This window comes from Thermobia domestica, chromosome 11, assembly GCF_964235325.1.
Source record: "Thermobia domestica chromosome 11, izTheDome1.hap1.1, whole genome shotgun sequence".
In the NCBI taxonomy this organism is placed as follows: Eukaryota; Metazoa; Arthropoda; class Insecta; order Zygentoma; family Lepismatidae; genus Thermobia; species Thermobia domestica.
In genome coordinates, this window is record NC_137464.1 from 18,697,845 (window position 1) to 18,715,610 (window position 17,766).

Below are 17,766 nucleotides of genomic sequence, written 5' to 3' on the forward strand. Positions count from 1 at the left end.
CGCGCAGGATTTCTTCCGTAGGGAGCAGGCGCATCGGCGACGTTGGGTATACGCGTAAATGAAGATGTTGAAGAAAGAAAATACTACATATTTCTTCTGTACATTTTAAAGATCTACTGTTGCCTAAAAGAAAATATAAAGTTTCCTTAAAATGGAATATTAACTTCGCATGACATTTGACTTCATTATGAGTTTCTTATGAAGTGTTACGTGGTTCCAAACATACACTGGTATACGTTTTGGAACATTATTAAACATGTCAGAAATAAGATTCTCATATATTTTGAATACTTATACAGTTACTAAATATATCACCTATAGAACCCAAGATCCAGTGTCACCTTCACAGAAGTTTTTCATTGACTTCTGTCCTTAGCAGGATTGCTAGAATTTACCACAGTATAATAAATACCCAGTGTTCTTTTGGGGAGAGGGTAAAATTTGGATTGAAATTATAACTTATGAGATTATAAATAGTTTCTTCAATCGCGTTTCTCAGTCCACACCTAGTTTCAGAATTGATATTTAATATGTATTTATCAGATTGAGATCTTAAGAATGGAATACCATTGAAAAAAATTTGGGAATCGTACATAACAAATTTTGTTCGCGCTCGATCAAATTTACTTTAACGGTGTTCAACTGTAGTCTGGAACACAAAGCAATACGGCTACGTTCCCTATTTTTGTAGTACATATTCGCGTATTAGTGCAAATCAACAACAAAATTTTTTTCTGCATGTGTTAGTTAATTACAAATTGAAAATGCTTAATTTAAAATAGGTTTCTGAATAGTACGTTTGGATACTTATACACATACAAACGAAAAAGTGTTGCATTAAACCTTTCAACGTCTTAGGTACAATTTGTACCATACGGATGTTTTCTGGAACTTTGCGTCATAACTCTCCTATTTGAGCTTTTTCGGCTTTTTTATATATTTTTTATCTTTTTTTTTAAGTCTAGAGGCATTGTAGAACACGTTACGTATGGTTTCACGCCTTCCTGCGTCGAGACATTGGAGGCGATAACGTCATAACTTCAAAAAATGTATTTTCTTGTATTAGTTCTATTTTCGTTATTTTCTGGCGGGCTTACTTTTGCATATAGAAGATTAAAAATTTGCACAAACATTCATTCCACCGAGTAGTATTTTACCAGGTTTTTTTTTTTTTTTTTTTAATCTCTGCGTTAAAACGGTGGTTCAGAGGGGCAAAGTTTTAAAAAAAGGGATATTTTAACCAAAAATCCCTTTCTCTGCGACTTTTCCGCCTCAGATACATGCTGGAGACATGTGAATGTTACCGTTTGAAAGGCAGTTCTATTCTGAAGAGAATGATGGGGGTACCATTATCCTAGGATGAATATGGATGTCCCAGGAAATTTTTACCTGAGATCCTGAAGAAAGTTTTTTATGTTAGGCCTATTTGTATTTTTTATGGCAGGCTTACTTTTGCACCTAGAGGATTGAAATTTTGCAGAAACATTCACTCCACCGTAGTATTTATCAGATTTTTTCAGATCTTTGCGTTAACACAAGGAGGGTCCAGAGAGGCAAAAAGTTTAAAAAAGGGATATTTTAATCAAAAAATCCCTTTCTTCGCGATTTTCCCGCCTCAGATACATGATGGAGACATGTGAATGGTACCTTTTGAAAGGCAGTTCAATTGTGAAGAGAATGATGGACGAACCATGATTCTAGGATGAATATACATGTCTCAGGAAATTTTTTACCTGAGATAAGGGTGTTTTGCGGTAATCTGGGGCATTGTGAAGATTATTGATAAATATTTTCCCGCCCTTACTATTCAAGATAGAAGCTTGAAATTGTTACACATACACACATTCAGTCCACCGAGTAGTATTTATCAGAATCTCTACGTTCACACAGGGCCGTTCCAGAGGGCTCAGTGTGACAAAAAAAAAAAAAAATCCCGGAAACTTCCTTTCTCTCAATTTTCCCCCTCCTGGTTTATGGTATGATCATATAAGTGGTATCATGTGAAAGCCTGGTCTATTCTGAAGAGAATGAGGTATGAACCATGATCCTAGGATAAATAGTGAAGATGCAATAGCTGCTTGATTGAAAGTCTAAAAAATACCCAAAAAATCCAAGATCTTAAAAAGGTTAAAGAGGAAGTCAGGAAATTCCGTTTTTTTTTTTTATATTTTTTTATTGTGTATTGCGTATCTGATGAAATATGCGACAAATAATACGATTGTCGCATGTTAGAGAGGTTCTTTGATCGTAAAATGTATTGTAAAAGAAACAAATTGGCAACTGAAAATGAGATTTAGAACAAAATGAACATGCCAGTTTTCCCACCAAAGTAAAAGGCATTTTTTTAAAAAAATCTGGTTAATCCTTTTAGATTCTTGCATTTTATTTATTTATTTATTTATTTGAGGAAAATGTAGTCTTTCAGTTATGTAGCTACTGTTTCAGTATTGTTGACCCAAGTATCATTATTCATATTTCATTCGCTTCAGAATGAAGCAAGCTTTCAAATGATACCATGCGCGTGTGTATATGATGGATGAGATAAGGGAAATTTGTTATAAAATAGGATATTTTTTTTCCGGTTGATATATAAAGTTGAAATTTCATTTTTTTCTTAGTCTATATGAATAGTGCCGCTGTGCAAAATTTCATGACAATCTAAGATGGTAAGGTAAATTTTGTTTTCCAATTACATAAGACATAAAACATAATGTGTACAAAATGTTTTACGCATCTCAGATTCCTTTCCGGAGTAGCTCCCTCAGGAGCCATCGCCGTAACAAACAGCCTTGTCGCATTTTTCACATGTCATATTCGTCATTTCCTTAGCTTTTCTTTTTTCGTAACACGCCGTACACAGCAGTCGCTTCCTCAATTTCACAGGAGCGAAAGCAGTAACGTCAGAAACCTTACTCCTTGATGTGCTGCTATGCTTCCCAGTGCAGCCCCAACCTTATCACATTTCACGAACTCTTCCAATAGTGCTCGTCGAAAAACATCATAGCATTTGATTCGCCCCCTCATCTTGTGGTTCATGATGTAAGAGTTGGCATCCGTGATGTCGAGCAAATAGAAGAAGAGTTTGATTGTCCATTTGATGGTTCTCCGCTGCACTGCGAAGGTGGTTGCCATTTGATCAGCTTTGTCATCATATTCCAGAAACCTGTTGAAATCCAGAACTATCTGCGACTTAGGATAGCTGCCATATGTTCACCACGATAGTTTGTTTCCATTGGCTGGTGAAGCAGGCATGTTTGTTAGCATGTAGAGGTCCCTCTTATCCTTCTAACATATGAGCACATGGTGGACAGTTCACCTCTGTGAAAGAACACAATGTCAACCCGCTCCAGGCTCAGTTTATTTGGAGTAGGGTTAGGTGACATCTTTTCCCGCTCAGAGTTGGCTATCCCATATGCGTAGATCCCCACTGATGCTAGTTCGTCATACAAAGCAGGTGAGTTGAAAAAGTTATCCATAAAGATCTCATGGCGAACGTTTTTTTTTAGCACATCTGCCAACCTCAGAACCAGGTCATGAATGACTGTGGTACACACGACTTAAATCACCTATTTCCCGAGGTAGACCTCCATTGGTATAATTATACCCAATAGTATCAGAGACTTGAAGTAACTATCGATTCAAATCACTCATGATTCTTGGGAATATACTGTTTGAACACAATCCTCCACTTGAACAAGACAATAACTTCATCTAAAGATACACACAAAAACCCCGCTTGGTCTAGTGGCTATCATACTTGACTTCGGTTCGCGTGGTCCCGGGTTCTATTCCCGGTGGGGTACAGTTGAACGACCAAAGTTGTTCGGATTGCACTATAATCAGTAGATCCATGTCTCCTTTAGTCTAACAGGCATAATCGTAGGACGTTAAACTAAATCAAATCAAACCTAACTAAAGATGCACATTCAATCGGGTGGCATTCTTTCTTTGATTCGTTATTTATTTTGTTAAAGAAACGCCTGAGTTTCCAGAGGCAATTACAGTCCGAGAATAACTTGCGAATACACTTGCGTGATATCCTCCAAGTGTATCTTGCTGAGAATAAAACGGAACCATGGTATACTGTCCATTCTTTTCGTTCTTCAATAATCTGCAAGTCTGTTGTACCTAGAAAGGCCCATTGATAGACATGCCCCGAACTCGTAAAGCTTTTCTAAGAAGACGGGTGCCTCATGCATGCTTTATGACGGCCATCTTTTAGGAAATACTGATAAATGTACATGTTCGTCTGCTTTACTACCAGCTTGAAGGTATTTATGTTTAAAAGTTGCAGGAACAAATCAAGCCGCCCATCTGACCGAAAAAGAGAGCAGTTTTTGATCCCGTGTGCTCCGTAAGGGGGGCACCTGGGGGGGGGGGGGTCACGCAACACCCTTGACCAACCGTCAACCAGGCCAAGTCGCAGTTTGAGGAGCCTGTGTGCTGGTTGAGGGTTAAACAGACTCGTCCCCACTTTCTCCCTTGCGTGCATGCACTTCCCTGTTATCAACATCATCACTTACATCTTCCTCGCTCTCTGCTAGCTTCCTCATTATCAAAACCAACCTTAACATCCATTCGCTCTTCGTCAGCGTGCAATATCTTACTATGAATACTTCAATACTTTATATGAAATAAAGAGAAATTCAATTCAATATTATAAGTAACTGGTATAATTTATTCATATATATACTCAAGATCTTAGATTTATATATTTGCACTATAGCATATTTTTAAGTGGTTTCCTTGAATATTATCTTCGAGATTCCAAAAACAGATGAGAAATTCTTTCAATTGCCTTGTAAATGGGCTAACTACTGTGGTTTCCCTTCTTTAGTTTGCGAAGAAGTAAAAAAATTAAATAATAATAATGCACACAAACTATTTCCCTCACTTAGAATATAAATATTTGTTTCGTCATTTTAAGTAGCTTCCTTTTTATATTTCTATGAATTGTGATTTATAGTAGAGAAGTTTGAGTAATAGAGTGGTCATCCCGTAACAAATTTCATGCCTATGAGTGAACAGAGAAATTCAGCAGAAGCCAGTAAGTTCAACACCCCCAGCCTTTGTTTCGTACTTGATTATTGTTTCGAGCGAAAGCGTTTGCACTGTGACACATTCGAAGACATCCATTGCATGACATTAATGAAATGTAATGGAAGGTGAGAAGATCGATACAATAAAGGAAAGTGCCTACATTATATTCGTTCTCCTAATACTAAGAGTGGTAATTTATCTAATTGTCAATTTATGGCTTTTATGACTCCTACTTTATGTTTGTGATTAAGTAATCATTAATCATTGTGATTAAGTAAGAGGAAGTCCAATACTTAAATGTTATATTGTTGTTTTGCCATCAGTTGTTTATGTCAATAAGTAAGTTGAAATATTCTTTTTCTTGTAGGTTCTAAATGAACTCGGGGAACAACAGAACTTACCTTTAGAATTTGTTGACGGATATATCTCCCAAATATCTGTTTCTATTCCGTGGTCATCCCTACTGAGTGACTCAAGTTATGTAGAAGTGTCTGGATTGAACCTGACAGTGCAGCCGAAGCAAAGGGCAGATAATGGTAAGTATATAAAGGAACTGTATTAAGATTCGAGCAACCCAAAAAATATAAACTTAAGTTCTCCTTTTAACTACACCTACCTCGGAGCTGTGGTGGATCAGTGGTAGAGCGTTCACTTCTGGCACGTGGGATCTCTGGTTCGTTCCTAGTTTGCACCAAATGAACGTTATGGTGGACATATACCGTGTGCTTGGGGTTCTTCCGTTTCCTCCCACTTTATTTATCTCACCATTACCTTTATTTCTCATCATCGTCGTCTCCTTTAACCTAGCCTGCATAACCGTAGGACGTAAAACATAAAGATTTCATTTTTACATTTACTCCCTCATAAGTATGGGGCTATTCCTAATTAGAATGTCGTAAAAGGGAAAGGGGACGATGGTCAATTGAGGTCTCGATGCATAAACGTGGGACGTTAATCTAAAGAAAATTTTTCTTCTATTTTTAAATTAGACTAAGAAAAACTATTTCATGCTAAATTTTATGGCAATTCTACCTTTTAGCAGGAAGAAAAATTGAATATTTAAAGTGCAAGAATAATACTGATGTTTCATTATGTTAAAATAACCCTTGAGCATTTTAATTAATAGTATCAATGACAGATAGGGATTCTTATTGACGCCATTTGTATATTTCATATTAAATTGTGTGTCTGTCATATTGATTGTGATAATCGAAGGGCATAACGTGATCTGGAAGTCGATGTGACACTAGATCTGATATTCCTCGGTTACTGCCCTTTTCTCTGCCTTTTATGTATACAGAATGTGAGTAAAAGTGAAAAACAGTAGAAGTTTCTTTTTATGATGTTTCTATCAAATGAGTGAGAATTTGGGGTTGGCGTAATGTAATACATAATATAATTACAAAATTAATTATTTAATTGAATTGACATGCATAATTTCATGTCACATTTAGTGACATAGAGTCATAGCATTATAAAAATTGGCTTATAATATTACTTGAAAAGGGTGTTTTTTTCTTCTCATAATTATGTTGCAGGTGCCTCGATGTTTGAGTCTATGTGGAATAGCATGACAACTAGCATGCAGCTAGCTGAGGAGTGTTTGAAACAAGGCAGCAGTGATGGGAAAGAAACTGATCAGTCTCAGCCTTTAGAAGGCCTCGAATTATTTGCCCAGACCATTGATTCTGGTGAGTATATTTAATTTATTACATAAAAGACAGCATTCGTTGTAAGTCACATCATTGCGATTTGATTATCGCTGCTGAAGTTCCTTATTATAATTCAATTTTATATATATATCTCATGACAAGTTTATCAATTTTAGAAGGCTTTTATTTTATCACAGGAAACCTTTGGATATTCAGTCTTTAAGGAAGAGTAGAATGTTGTATTTCATCTTTCTTTAGAACCGTTGTACACGAAATGGAATATGAAGACTTTGTCTTCAGACTATACGTATATACCATTCGCTTATACGAATTTTGTATATATATATATATATATATATATATATATATATAAATCGCAGAAGGAGGGACGAAGAATATTCCGCGGCAACATGTGCGAGGACGTTTGGTAGTTTCCTAGTATATATTACACTAATCTGCATAACACTTGTGTCTTCGTGACTAAAACGGATGATTTTTCAGCCTAAATATTGAGTACATAACTTCTACATACGGAGGATGTAAGATTATTTATAAATGAATTCGAGTTAATTGATAAGATTGCCTTTCAAGTGGGTTACATTATATTCATGGGTTAGACAGAATAATGTGAACAATAGTCGGAAATCACATGTAAGTTTCAAACGTTGTTGTACAACACGAGTTGCGATCGACGGTCGTCGTGTTTTGCTATCCATATAGGTGTGGACTTCGCTCAATTCATTCGTGAGTGCTATCGGGTTCAAATGACAGACTGCCAGGGAGGGCAGATTATTGATGCCTAGTTTGTGGGAAATCGTGATGACTGTCGTGTTGTAAGTTTATCGAAAACCAATGTCTCCAATGTCATGGAAACATGTAAAATTAGTGACAAAACCACAATTACGAACGTAACAGTTGTCGAAAAACAACACTGTCAGACAAAGACAGGAGGGCATTAAAACTTATTGCGGAAAAAGAAAAAAACTGCCACTAAAATTATGATGAAAGTCAATTGTCACCGTGATACCCCGATTTTCACAAAAAACAAACTGTTCGTAGTTAACTTCATAAAATGGATATTCATGCTAGGGCTGCTATAGACAAACCTGTAATGAAACCAATGAATGTTGTCAAACGACTCCGGTGATGCAGGGACAACTTGATGTGAACTGCTGTGCAATGGAAACACGTCAAATGGACCGATGAATCGACATTCACTTTGTTTCCCGGAATAGGAGATCTGTACATGTGGCGAACGCCGTCTGAAACCTACCAATCGTGAAGCGTGGCGGTGGCTAAGTGACAGCGTGGGCGGTGATATTGTGGTTATTGCAGTCCGTTGTACTCGTACTAATGAGCAAATTTTGAAGGTCCCAGTCTTCCCAAGGTCCAAACAGTGTTCGTGCTATGAAAACATCTGTCTAGATGTTTTGGTCTCCTTTCACATGACAGGACATTCACAGCATGGCTTATGGTGTGTGATCAAGAACTTCTACACCTCCCCAGTGGTCCACAATCGCCGGATGTCAACATCGTCGAGCCATTGTGATCTGTTTTAGAAGATCATGTGCGGTGTCGTTTTTCTCTAGCATTATCTCAGAAGGAAGTAGAGCATGTTTTGCAGTAAGAATATTTCAGCATCCCACTAACCACGATCCAGGACCTTTATCAGTCCAATCTTCGCCGGCTTCAGGCTGTTTTGACTGCAAATATGATTCTACAGCGTACTTGGTATACTTTTCACTCGTTTTTGGCCTGTTCACATTATTCTGTCTAACCCGTGTAATTTATATTGAAATTACTGGAGATTTTCGTTGTAGTTATAAACTTCGAATGTACTGGAATCAGCAAAGCCCTTATTATTGTTACGATTATTACGCAATTAACTTATCCTAAGTAAAATGATTTCATGTTTTCACGATTTTATTCTCTTTTGTTTGTTTTCAGTGTTAAGTAGAGTGAAGGTAAAATTCGTTAACACAGTGATACGTGTGGAACATGTTCCAAAGGAGAGCACTTCTGGAGTTGCAGTTGAATTTCGTATTAAAAAGTAAGTAGCATTAAATGTATGCATAGGTCAAAAAAATCTTTAACATTACGCATTAAATTAATATGGGCATTCTTGATTTTTACGCACTGAAAGTTTCAACATGTTCTGTTATTTTAGCAGAAAGTAATTTGAGATTTTAAAGAAAACTAGGTTAGTTTAGTAAATTTATTCATGTTTAGAGGGAACTTATGAGAGAATAAAAATAAAATCAATAAATTTCCATCAACAAGGTTACTGTGGTAGAAAGTCTGTCGCGGGTCATTTGTTACTTGTTGAGTGAAAAATATAGGTCGCAAGTGGTTGGCTGAGCTTCTCAATTGGTTGTTTTGCATTAGTTGTAAGATCTTGAACAATCTTATTTGATAATAGAAAACCAGGTTTGTTTACATGACAAAAAAACAGTACGTTATAGTAAATTTTTGGAAGTAACTTAATATATTGGTCCACTCCCATATATAATAACGTAAAATCGTATTATCATTATATATATATAGTAACAGATGTTGCTCCTTATTCTATATAATAGAGGGTCACCTCTTGTGCAGAGGGTTCATAGTCGGTACGTGACGTTTGGGCGCGGACGTTTGGCCCCGCCGTTTGGGCACTGGACGTTTGGGCGCGAGTTAAATTAAAAAGTCATTATGTTAGGCGCTGAGTACTAAGTTCGAATCAAGATATCACAAGGTGTCTACTGTAGTGGAAGTCCTTGAATTATACTGGATTTTGTTTGACATACTAGAAATACTGTAATTTCAAAATTCTAAAAACTGAATTAACAATTAAATTTTGTAAATTTAAGTTTCAGCCAAAGTTAAATATGCTTTTTATTTGATAACTTTTCAAACCAAAGGCAAGTAGACCAGACTAGATATGATTGACTGCATTACATACATAGTGAGCCTATTCCATTAAAAAATTTAAACAGGCCTTCTACTGTAGTTATGCAATAAGTGTGAATGTCAAACACATTTCTAGTGGCTAAATGACCAATATATGTGCACTTAACAATATTTTTCACTTTGAAATCGTTCTTTTTTTTTCTTTCGCCACTTTCTTTAATGCAGATTAAATGCTTACAATGGGACGAAAAAAAGTGTGTTAAGTTTTGATTTTTATATTGGAATGTTAATGTAGAAAAGTGATACCAGAAATACGGCATACTGCAGTTCCTAAACTCAATGTCTTAGACACCCTGTATTAACATCTTTCCCTCAACTCGATTAGGATTTAGGATTTTTAGATTTCTGGGCTTTCGGCATCTAAGGCCATTTAACCCGTCACGTTTGAGGGGGCGCACTATCCGGGGAAAGGGAAGGAAGGAAGCGGCCTGAACCTATAAATTAGATACCACCCCGGCATTATTAACAGTTCGTCTGATTCCTTCATCTTCTAGCTTTCTTATATAATAAAAAGATTAGATCATTAGATCAGAAGTATAAGAATAGTGAACAAGCAAAAAATCAGTCCATGACGAGGTTAGGCAACAAAACCACAAACGCGTTAAACTATTTAATTTAGAAAATATACAGATAAATGAGGTGAGATAAAAACAGAAGTGTAGGAAATGTATATATCTTGATTCGCGCTTAGTTTTCAGTGCCTAGCTTACTTTATATGTTGTAAATTGTGATTTTTACTATGTACCTCGCGCCCAAACGTCTGGCGCCTAAACGGCTTTGCGCCCAAACGGCAGCGCCGAAACGTCCTCGCCCAAATGGTGGCGCCCAAACGTCCTGTCCCGTTCATAGTTCAGTCTCAGGCCTGTTGTGAACATCATGTTTGTAGATTTTCTTGTTTCTCGGGAGATCAAAAAATATAACTTTACTTAATCATTTATTTTTTAGGCAACAGGATAGTCGTGAGACGTTGAGCTTGAGATTTCATTCAGTACTGTTCTGCTACCGAACAACTCCCCAAGTGTTAATAGGAAAGTAAGACTGTGCAACAACATATCTGTTTTTAATTTTCAGAGTGTAATTAAACAGATTACAAGAGCTGGGTTGTTTCGTGTGTAGTAGGTTGGCTGACGCAGTTCGTTGATTTTACACTTGTATAGATAATTATTTTATGTGTACATGTAATATTAATGTTAAATCTCCTCCAGTATGGACTATTTCGATGAAGCTGGATCAGACACTCAGCAACCGAGCGGAGACGACCAGCAATCGGCTGCGTATGAGGTGGCTGCTTTTACAACGAAGAAACTCTATATCGAGGGCATGACTGCTTACACCGATGAATTTCCATCTAGAGCAAGGACTTTCTCTAGATCAGTTATTTCATTATCCACCAGCTCGTCACCAGAGTCAAAGGTAAGTTAAACATGATAAATCTATGTTAGCTTAATAAAACTCTTAAGAATGTATGCATATATGTGTATTTGCATTTTCGCTTCATTTTATTCAAAACTACTGGATCGACTCATTAAACCATCTACTGAATTCTCAGGACGGCTTGTATTATATCGTACTTACTTATATATTTATTCGTATAATGCCAAGGATTTAACTAACACCATAAAAAAGTAGAATGATATGTGCTTTGAAATTCAAAGATTTTTTTTCTTCTTCAGAATTTGCTTCTTTTAATTCTGATTGTCTAATACTTTCTGTGACATGAAGCTAATATACTGTTTTGAAGTTTGAGAAGGCAACTTAGTCTAATACTCGAATTTGAGGGGAAACTACTTAAGAATGATTAGAAGAAAACTCATTTCAGGAGCCGTCACGATTTTACATAAAGAGTTTCATTCACAAAGTGATTACAGTGCGTACACTATATGAAAGCGATTTAACTTGCTCTCGACTTCGGGGGAAGGCATTAAGGGGCAACGTTTTAGTAAGGAAGGCGGAACTAGTAAATTTGAACTCACATCAAAATTTCTCTGTGTCAAAAGCCAGAGGACTTTATGTTTCAAATAATCTCCTTTAGTCTTATCTGGTTCCACGCAAAGAATGTATATTTCGCTATTCCTTAGTAACGCACCAGGCAATTTGTTCATAGTATTAACTGCGGCACCTACAGAAATTCAAGTAGTCTTAATTTCCGTACTTTTCAGTCAGAAATAAATACATGCAAGTAACTTTTTTATGGAATTTGAGGTGCATTTTTATTTGAACACTGATCGACCTTGATGCCAGCTGTTGAAAGGGTTACTTAAACTAGGGTTAGGATTTTTAATTGCAGACTTGTTTCATTTTCGAGCGAAAGCGAGCTCTCAGGTAGTATCCGAGGTGGCAAATGTTGCTTCCAGTTGGAAATAGAAATAATTTTCCAACATCTTTTAACCCCTTTTTGGGCCCTTTATTTCTTGAATCTGCCTCCCTCCCCTTTCGTCATGTTTTACTGCTACTTTTGAAACTTTTATTCCAGATTTCTTGGTCAGGCCATCGTGAGTTGAGTGTGCAAAAATTTTGACAACACCAATCAATTGTGCTTTCTCTGGATCCAAGCAAGTAGAATTTCCTATTCGCACCAAATTTTTAATGCAGAAAAAAATTAAACAAAACTTCTATATCTATGGTGACAAGTACTGTATGTAACGGCTGTCATTTAAAACTTGAAGTAACAACATTTAGGATAAGAATGGTGGACTACCAACTTCCGTGAGTCAATAGTTGAATTGTTTTTTTAAAAAATGTACTTGAAGTTAGTCTTCAGAAGAATCCAAATGTTGTCGAATTTGCGTGAGGTCCCTGGTTCGATTCCCGGCCAAGTAAATTTATAGAGAACAACAACAACATGTCCGTGTATTTGCTCGGGATACTTCCGTTTCCTTCCACATTCTCATTCCACCGATTCTTTCATCATCATTCACTTGCCTTAATCGTGGGATGTTAAACTGAAATAGTTCGTTTTTCAAATGTTAGAACAAGTTGATAGTTGTCTATTGATGCGACAGTGTGTAAGAAAAAAGAGTCTGTTTTGATAACTCTTTAACTTGTTGCATTTCTTTGTATATCTTAAGTAGACGATTCTGTATCTTAGAGTCAACGTCCTAGACACACTAAAACATCACTTTCCATGCCATGAGATCATCGAAATCAAATAGTGCTGGCTTTGTTCAGAAAAAAGGTATGGAGAGTTCGTACACTCACCAATTGACAGTGTAGCGTCCACCCAGCATCTTGAGGACAAGTGGGGAGCTCCTTGAAGAAAAGTAGGGAACACCGGTCTAGAAAGCCACCATTAACGGCAGTGGGAGCCAGTGCTGACCACACATTATCCTAAAGGTATAAGTGCCACAAGCCGGCCGATAGACCCTGTCCGAGATTTTGATCACACGGTTTGCTTTGTGTATGGTACAGAGAAACTCAATAATTGAACGTTGTTCCTATATAGTGAGTATTGAGACTTTGGTAAAGGTCACAATATAATGATAATAATATTGCATTGTAGCTTAGAGATAATAGTGTACGTACATTTAAATAGTTTAAAAGTGCTCTTATATGCACCGTATAGTACTGTTGTAGACATGACATGAACTGCCGTCGTCCTCGTCGGCATAGATTAAAGAAAAAACTAAAGCTGCTGAACACAGTATTATTTTTTTTCTTTGTTTGTTTTAGTCTTCAGTGACAAAGACGACGGTGGTTCGTTGAAACACTTTGTTGCTGTTTATAATATTATCGAATCTGATACATTAGACTTTTAACTAACATTGCATTGTATTGAAATATAATTGGTTTGAATGTATTTATGATTTCGCCTTCAGAAGCAACATATACAGATGGTGATCAGAAAAATGGAAACACCTGAACGAAATTGCAACTTACTAGATTAATATGGTGTCGGGCCACCTTTCGCCTTCAGAACAGCCTTGATGCGACGTGGGATGGAGGCATAGAGGTCGTGAATGGTAGCAAGTAGAATTTTACACCATTCCTCGTGCAGGGCATCGGCCAGGTCTGTGAGAGAGGATGGAGGTGGAAATCGTCGCCGGAGCTGTGTTTCCAAGACGGACCACAGATGTTCAATTATGTTGAGATCTGGGGATTGGGCGGGCCAGGGGAGGCGTTGAACTTCATCCCGATGTTCCTCAAACCACGCTGCAACAACGCCAGCTGTGTGAATGGGTGCATTATCATCCTGGAAGATGGCGTCATTGTCCGGGAACAACATCCGGACCATAGGATGCTAGTGGTCTCCTAAAATTGCGACATACTCGTTCGCAGTGATTCGTCCGCTAAGTGTGACCACAGGACCCAATGAAAACCATGATATGGCGACTCACAGCATCACCAAGCCGCCGCCATGTTTCACAGTTGGGCGGAGACACTGCAGATCATAAGTTTCTTTGGGCGTTCTCCACACATAAACAGGCCCGTGGTTGGGAATAGGGTGAAGGATGACTCATCTGACCATATCACACGTTTCCAGTCTTCAACGGTCCAAGTTGCATGGTCGCGGCACCATTTGCGGCGTGCGAAAGCGTTATGGTCCCTGATGAGCGGTTTGGCCCGTGCAACACGACCCCGTAAGTTCATGTCATGTAATTCGCGGCGGACTGATTGTCGAAACAGGGTAGTGGAGGTGCTGACTGAGTTCCTCCGTCACTTGCTCCGCAGTGGCACGACGGTTCTGCGTGGCAATGCGCTTTAATACCCGGTGTGACCTGTCACTCATGATTTTCTTCCGCCCACTGTTCCGCTTCCCCGATGTGGTTTTCCCGTGTGTTGTGTAGGCCGTCATCACCTTCGACACTGTCCCACGCGACACACCTAACACAGTAGCCACTGCCGTCACACTCACTCCACATACCCGCGCACCAACAATTTGCTCTCTTTGAAAATCTGAGAGGTCTCCCATTTTACACTACCTCCGTCTGCTGCAGCCACTGGACACTGCTGTTCCACTGCGCCTGACGTAGTATGGAGACCGACCTAACACCACCACCAGCGGTCCGGCGCTGCGGGCGCCACGACACCACTGCCAACCCATACATCTGACGTGTTGCCAACTACAGGTGTTTCCATTTTTCTGATCACCATCTGTATATACATATACTAATACTTATTATGAGTTTAATTTTGGCTAGCCAAAGGTAATTTTATTCTGTTTTGAAATGATATGGCAGCCGATAATAGTAAAAACGATATAACACTACCCGATTAGAAACAATACTAAATTATTTTGCTTGTTGCGTCATCTGTTACGTTCTTTCTTACAGGAAATATGTTTTCTTATAGATTAGAATTTTAAATTCAATTTCTTTTTTTTAGAATTCCGAAGGAAATTACGGCACTGCTCCTGTGACTCCCACCTCGACTCCAGCGATGAGCTTCTTCTCACCGGACACTCTCTCAGAAGGTTCAGCACAGTCAAATGTGTCTGTAACGCCGGATCCTATTTTGTTTGGAAAATTTGCTGGTCGACAGGAAATAAGGTTTAAAATGAAACAAAGTGAAGGAATTCCTGGACCGAAGGTATGTATTTGATATGCTGCTTCTTTATACTCGTACTTTGCCGGAGAGAGAAAATTATACTTTTATTTGACTTCAGTACAGTAAAATCTCTTCAGTGGTCATGTGTAACCATGTAAATATAGACGTATATTGTTACTGGTAATATTGCCTCAGTCATAACTCAGAATTAGCATTTGAGTTTATATATGTTAAATCCTGAGTTTTTTTCTTCTTTTTTTTTTTAATTACAACTTATTAGAAATGAGTTTTCATCTTTCCGTTGACCTTACAAGAAAGAAAAGAAATCTTAACTTATCCTTACCCCAGAGATGGATTTAATTATAGTTCTTATTCAACCAAATAAGATGATTAGGTACCGTAAATCGAGGATCCAAGAATCTCATGAACTTTGGGCCAAAGCTTTGAATCCATATTCCTTACACTTGCTGTTGACAGTGATAATCTACACCTGTATTTTGATTTGTTTCTACACTCATGTTAGGAATTTGGAGCTCTCTTGCTTCAAATTTTTACAAGAAAATTATGTATATAAAATAAGTAGTCCTGAGTGACTGTTTGATCAACGCCCAGGCCAAACCATTTAAACAAGAAACTTGAAATGTTGATAGTGTTACAGTGCATGAATTTGTTATATAATGTACCACTAAGGAAGGACTTAGAAATTCGACGGGGAAAGGGAGGAAATGGAGGTAGCAGTTTTTATAGTAAAATATACATATCTCTTAAGGATAGAGACGTGAAATTTGGTATATGGACTTCCCATTTAAAATAGTTAGACACTTGTTCAGCATTTTTTGATATTTCTCCTAGAAGAGAAGAAAAAGAAGCAGGAAGAAAACATGTGGGGTTACAATCGTTATAACAAGATGATTATATCTCGAAATCCCTTAAGAATTTCAACATGTTACAGAGATGAAATTTGGTATATGAACTCCTTATTCATAACAAGTGGGAATATGCCACAGCGTTTCCGAAATTCCGCCAGAGATTTTCCCAAAATTCCGCTTTTAACGAGAGAATAAGGGCAATTTCTATTTTCTCTCTCTCTCTCTCTCTCTCTCTGAATAATATGTAAAAATGACTTTGAGGTTGTCAGTCTTATCATCAGGAGAAACGAGGGTGAATCATTTGAAATACATTTTTAAAGACAGTTAGTACGTCGACCGCTATAGGTTTTTATCATTTCATTTTTATTTCATTATTCTAAGGGGAAAGAGTTTAAAATTTTCGCAAAGAATAATGTCGTAAACTTGTTCTTGCCGTATAAAGAACGGAAGCAAAGTCTGAAATATGAAGTGCAAGTCCGTAGACCGATTAAATTCGAGGGATCGGGCCAAATTCTCTAGCTAGCCGAAGGCTAGTATATATACACAGACGTGTTCAAATTATTAGACTCAAGCTGGAAAAATGCAAAGTTGATGTTACAGTCCTAATTTTGGAATTCTAGAACATGTAATTTAAGGGTTAAACACCAATATAGGATCCTTCATTTGCTTACTGTACAATTGAAGTGGTGATATCACCGTTGAACAGCGGATGGCATTAGTGGAGGGGGAAGTTTTGAAAGGAGTGTTTCAGTTGTAGACAGCTATTGTGGTTTCTATTAACAAATTACAGTTTGAAGTGTTGTGGTTGCAGTTGTAAGCAGTTACAACATTCAGAGCGTTCAACAGTTCGGATGGGCCAGTTTAAAGTGATCGTGAAGTGTTTTGTGTATTAATCTTTTATTCTGTGAAATCCTGTAATTGCGAGATAATGGGAAAATCCAGAGACCTTTCTCCACATAAAGTGGAAGTTATCATAACAGTTCTGGCGGAAGGAAGATAAACATAATGACAAATTGCTAGTAGAGTTGGGGTAGGCAAAAGTGTGTGAGTAGAATCTGTTGCAATGAGCAAGAAGCAAATGTATCAGCAAAATATAATTGGGAAGTGTGGGCGAAAACCAAAGCTATCGCAAAGAGGGATCAGAAAACTAAAAAAATAGGCGCTGGGAAACAGAAACGCAAATTCTAGAGACTTAAGCATAAATATGGCTGAGTACGGTGTAGACATTTCGCCTAAAAATGTTCGAAGGATTCTGTGCGCTGAAGGAATAAAAGCACGCAGACCAAGAAAGAAAGCAAAAATTATTCCAATCATGGCAAAGAAGCGCCTCGAATGGTCACAAGGCCTAGAACATTGGACTGCTGATGATTGGAGAATAGTGTTTCAGTGATGAATCATGTGTCTGTGTGTTTGCAGAATGTTCACAATGTGTACGACGTAGACCTGGGGAGGAATTCAAGTTGGAATGTCTCCAACAAACCGTGAAGCATCCTACTTCAGTCATGGTCTGGTCTGGTGTCTGTCTTCGAGCCAGGGAGACTGTGCATATGTATATAATAGAGGGAACAATGAAGCACGACCAATACCTACAAATTCTTCAAGAAGAACTGCTTCCTCAGATTGCGGTCTAGTTTGATGACGCACACTTTATCTTTATGCATGATAGAGCTCCATGCGACCGAGCCAAAGCTGTGACAAAGTTCTTCGAGGACAACGAATTTAGTGTTCTTCTGTGCCGGGCAATAGTCCTGATGTGAACCCGATTGAAAACC

General features: G+C 37.8%; 1 protein-coding gene across 2 annotated transcripts in view; it reads left to right on the forward strand.

Annotated features, from left to right (window-relative positions):
* Atg2 (Autophagy-related 2) overlaps window positions 1-17,766 on the forward strand; it is a 105,263-nt gene that overhangs the window by 1,937 nt on the left and 85,560 nt on the right. For both annotated transcript variants that reach the window (XM_081730162.1, XM_081730163.1), the window contains exons 2-6: window positions 5,408-5,576; window positions 6,579-6,731; window positions 8,640-8,742; window positions 10,847-11,054; window positions 14,964-15,167. In XM_081730162.1, coding sequence (XP_081586288.1) covers window positions 5,408-5,576; window positions 6,579-6,731; window positions 8,640-8,742; window positions 10,847-11,054; window positions 14,964-15,167 — 837 coding nt within the window. The remainder of the gene's footprint in view (window positions 1-5,407; window positions 5,577-6,578; window positions 6,732-8,639; window positions 8,743-10,846; window positions 11,055-14,963; window positions 15,168-17,766) is intronic.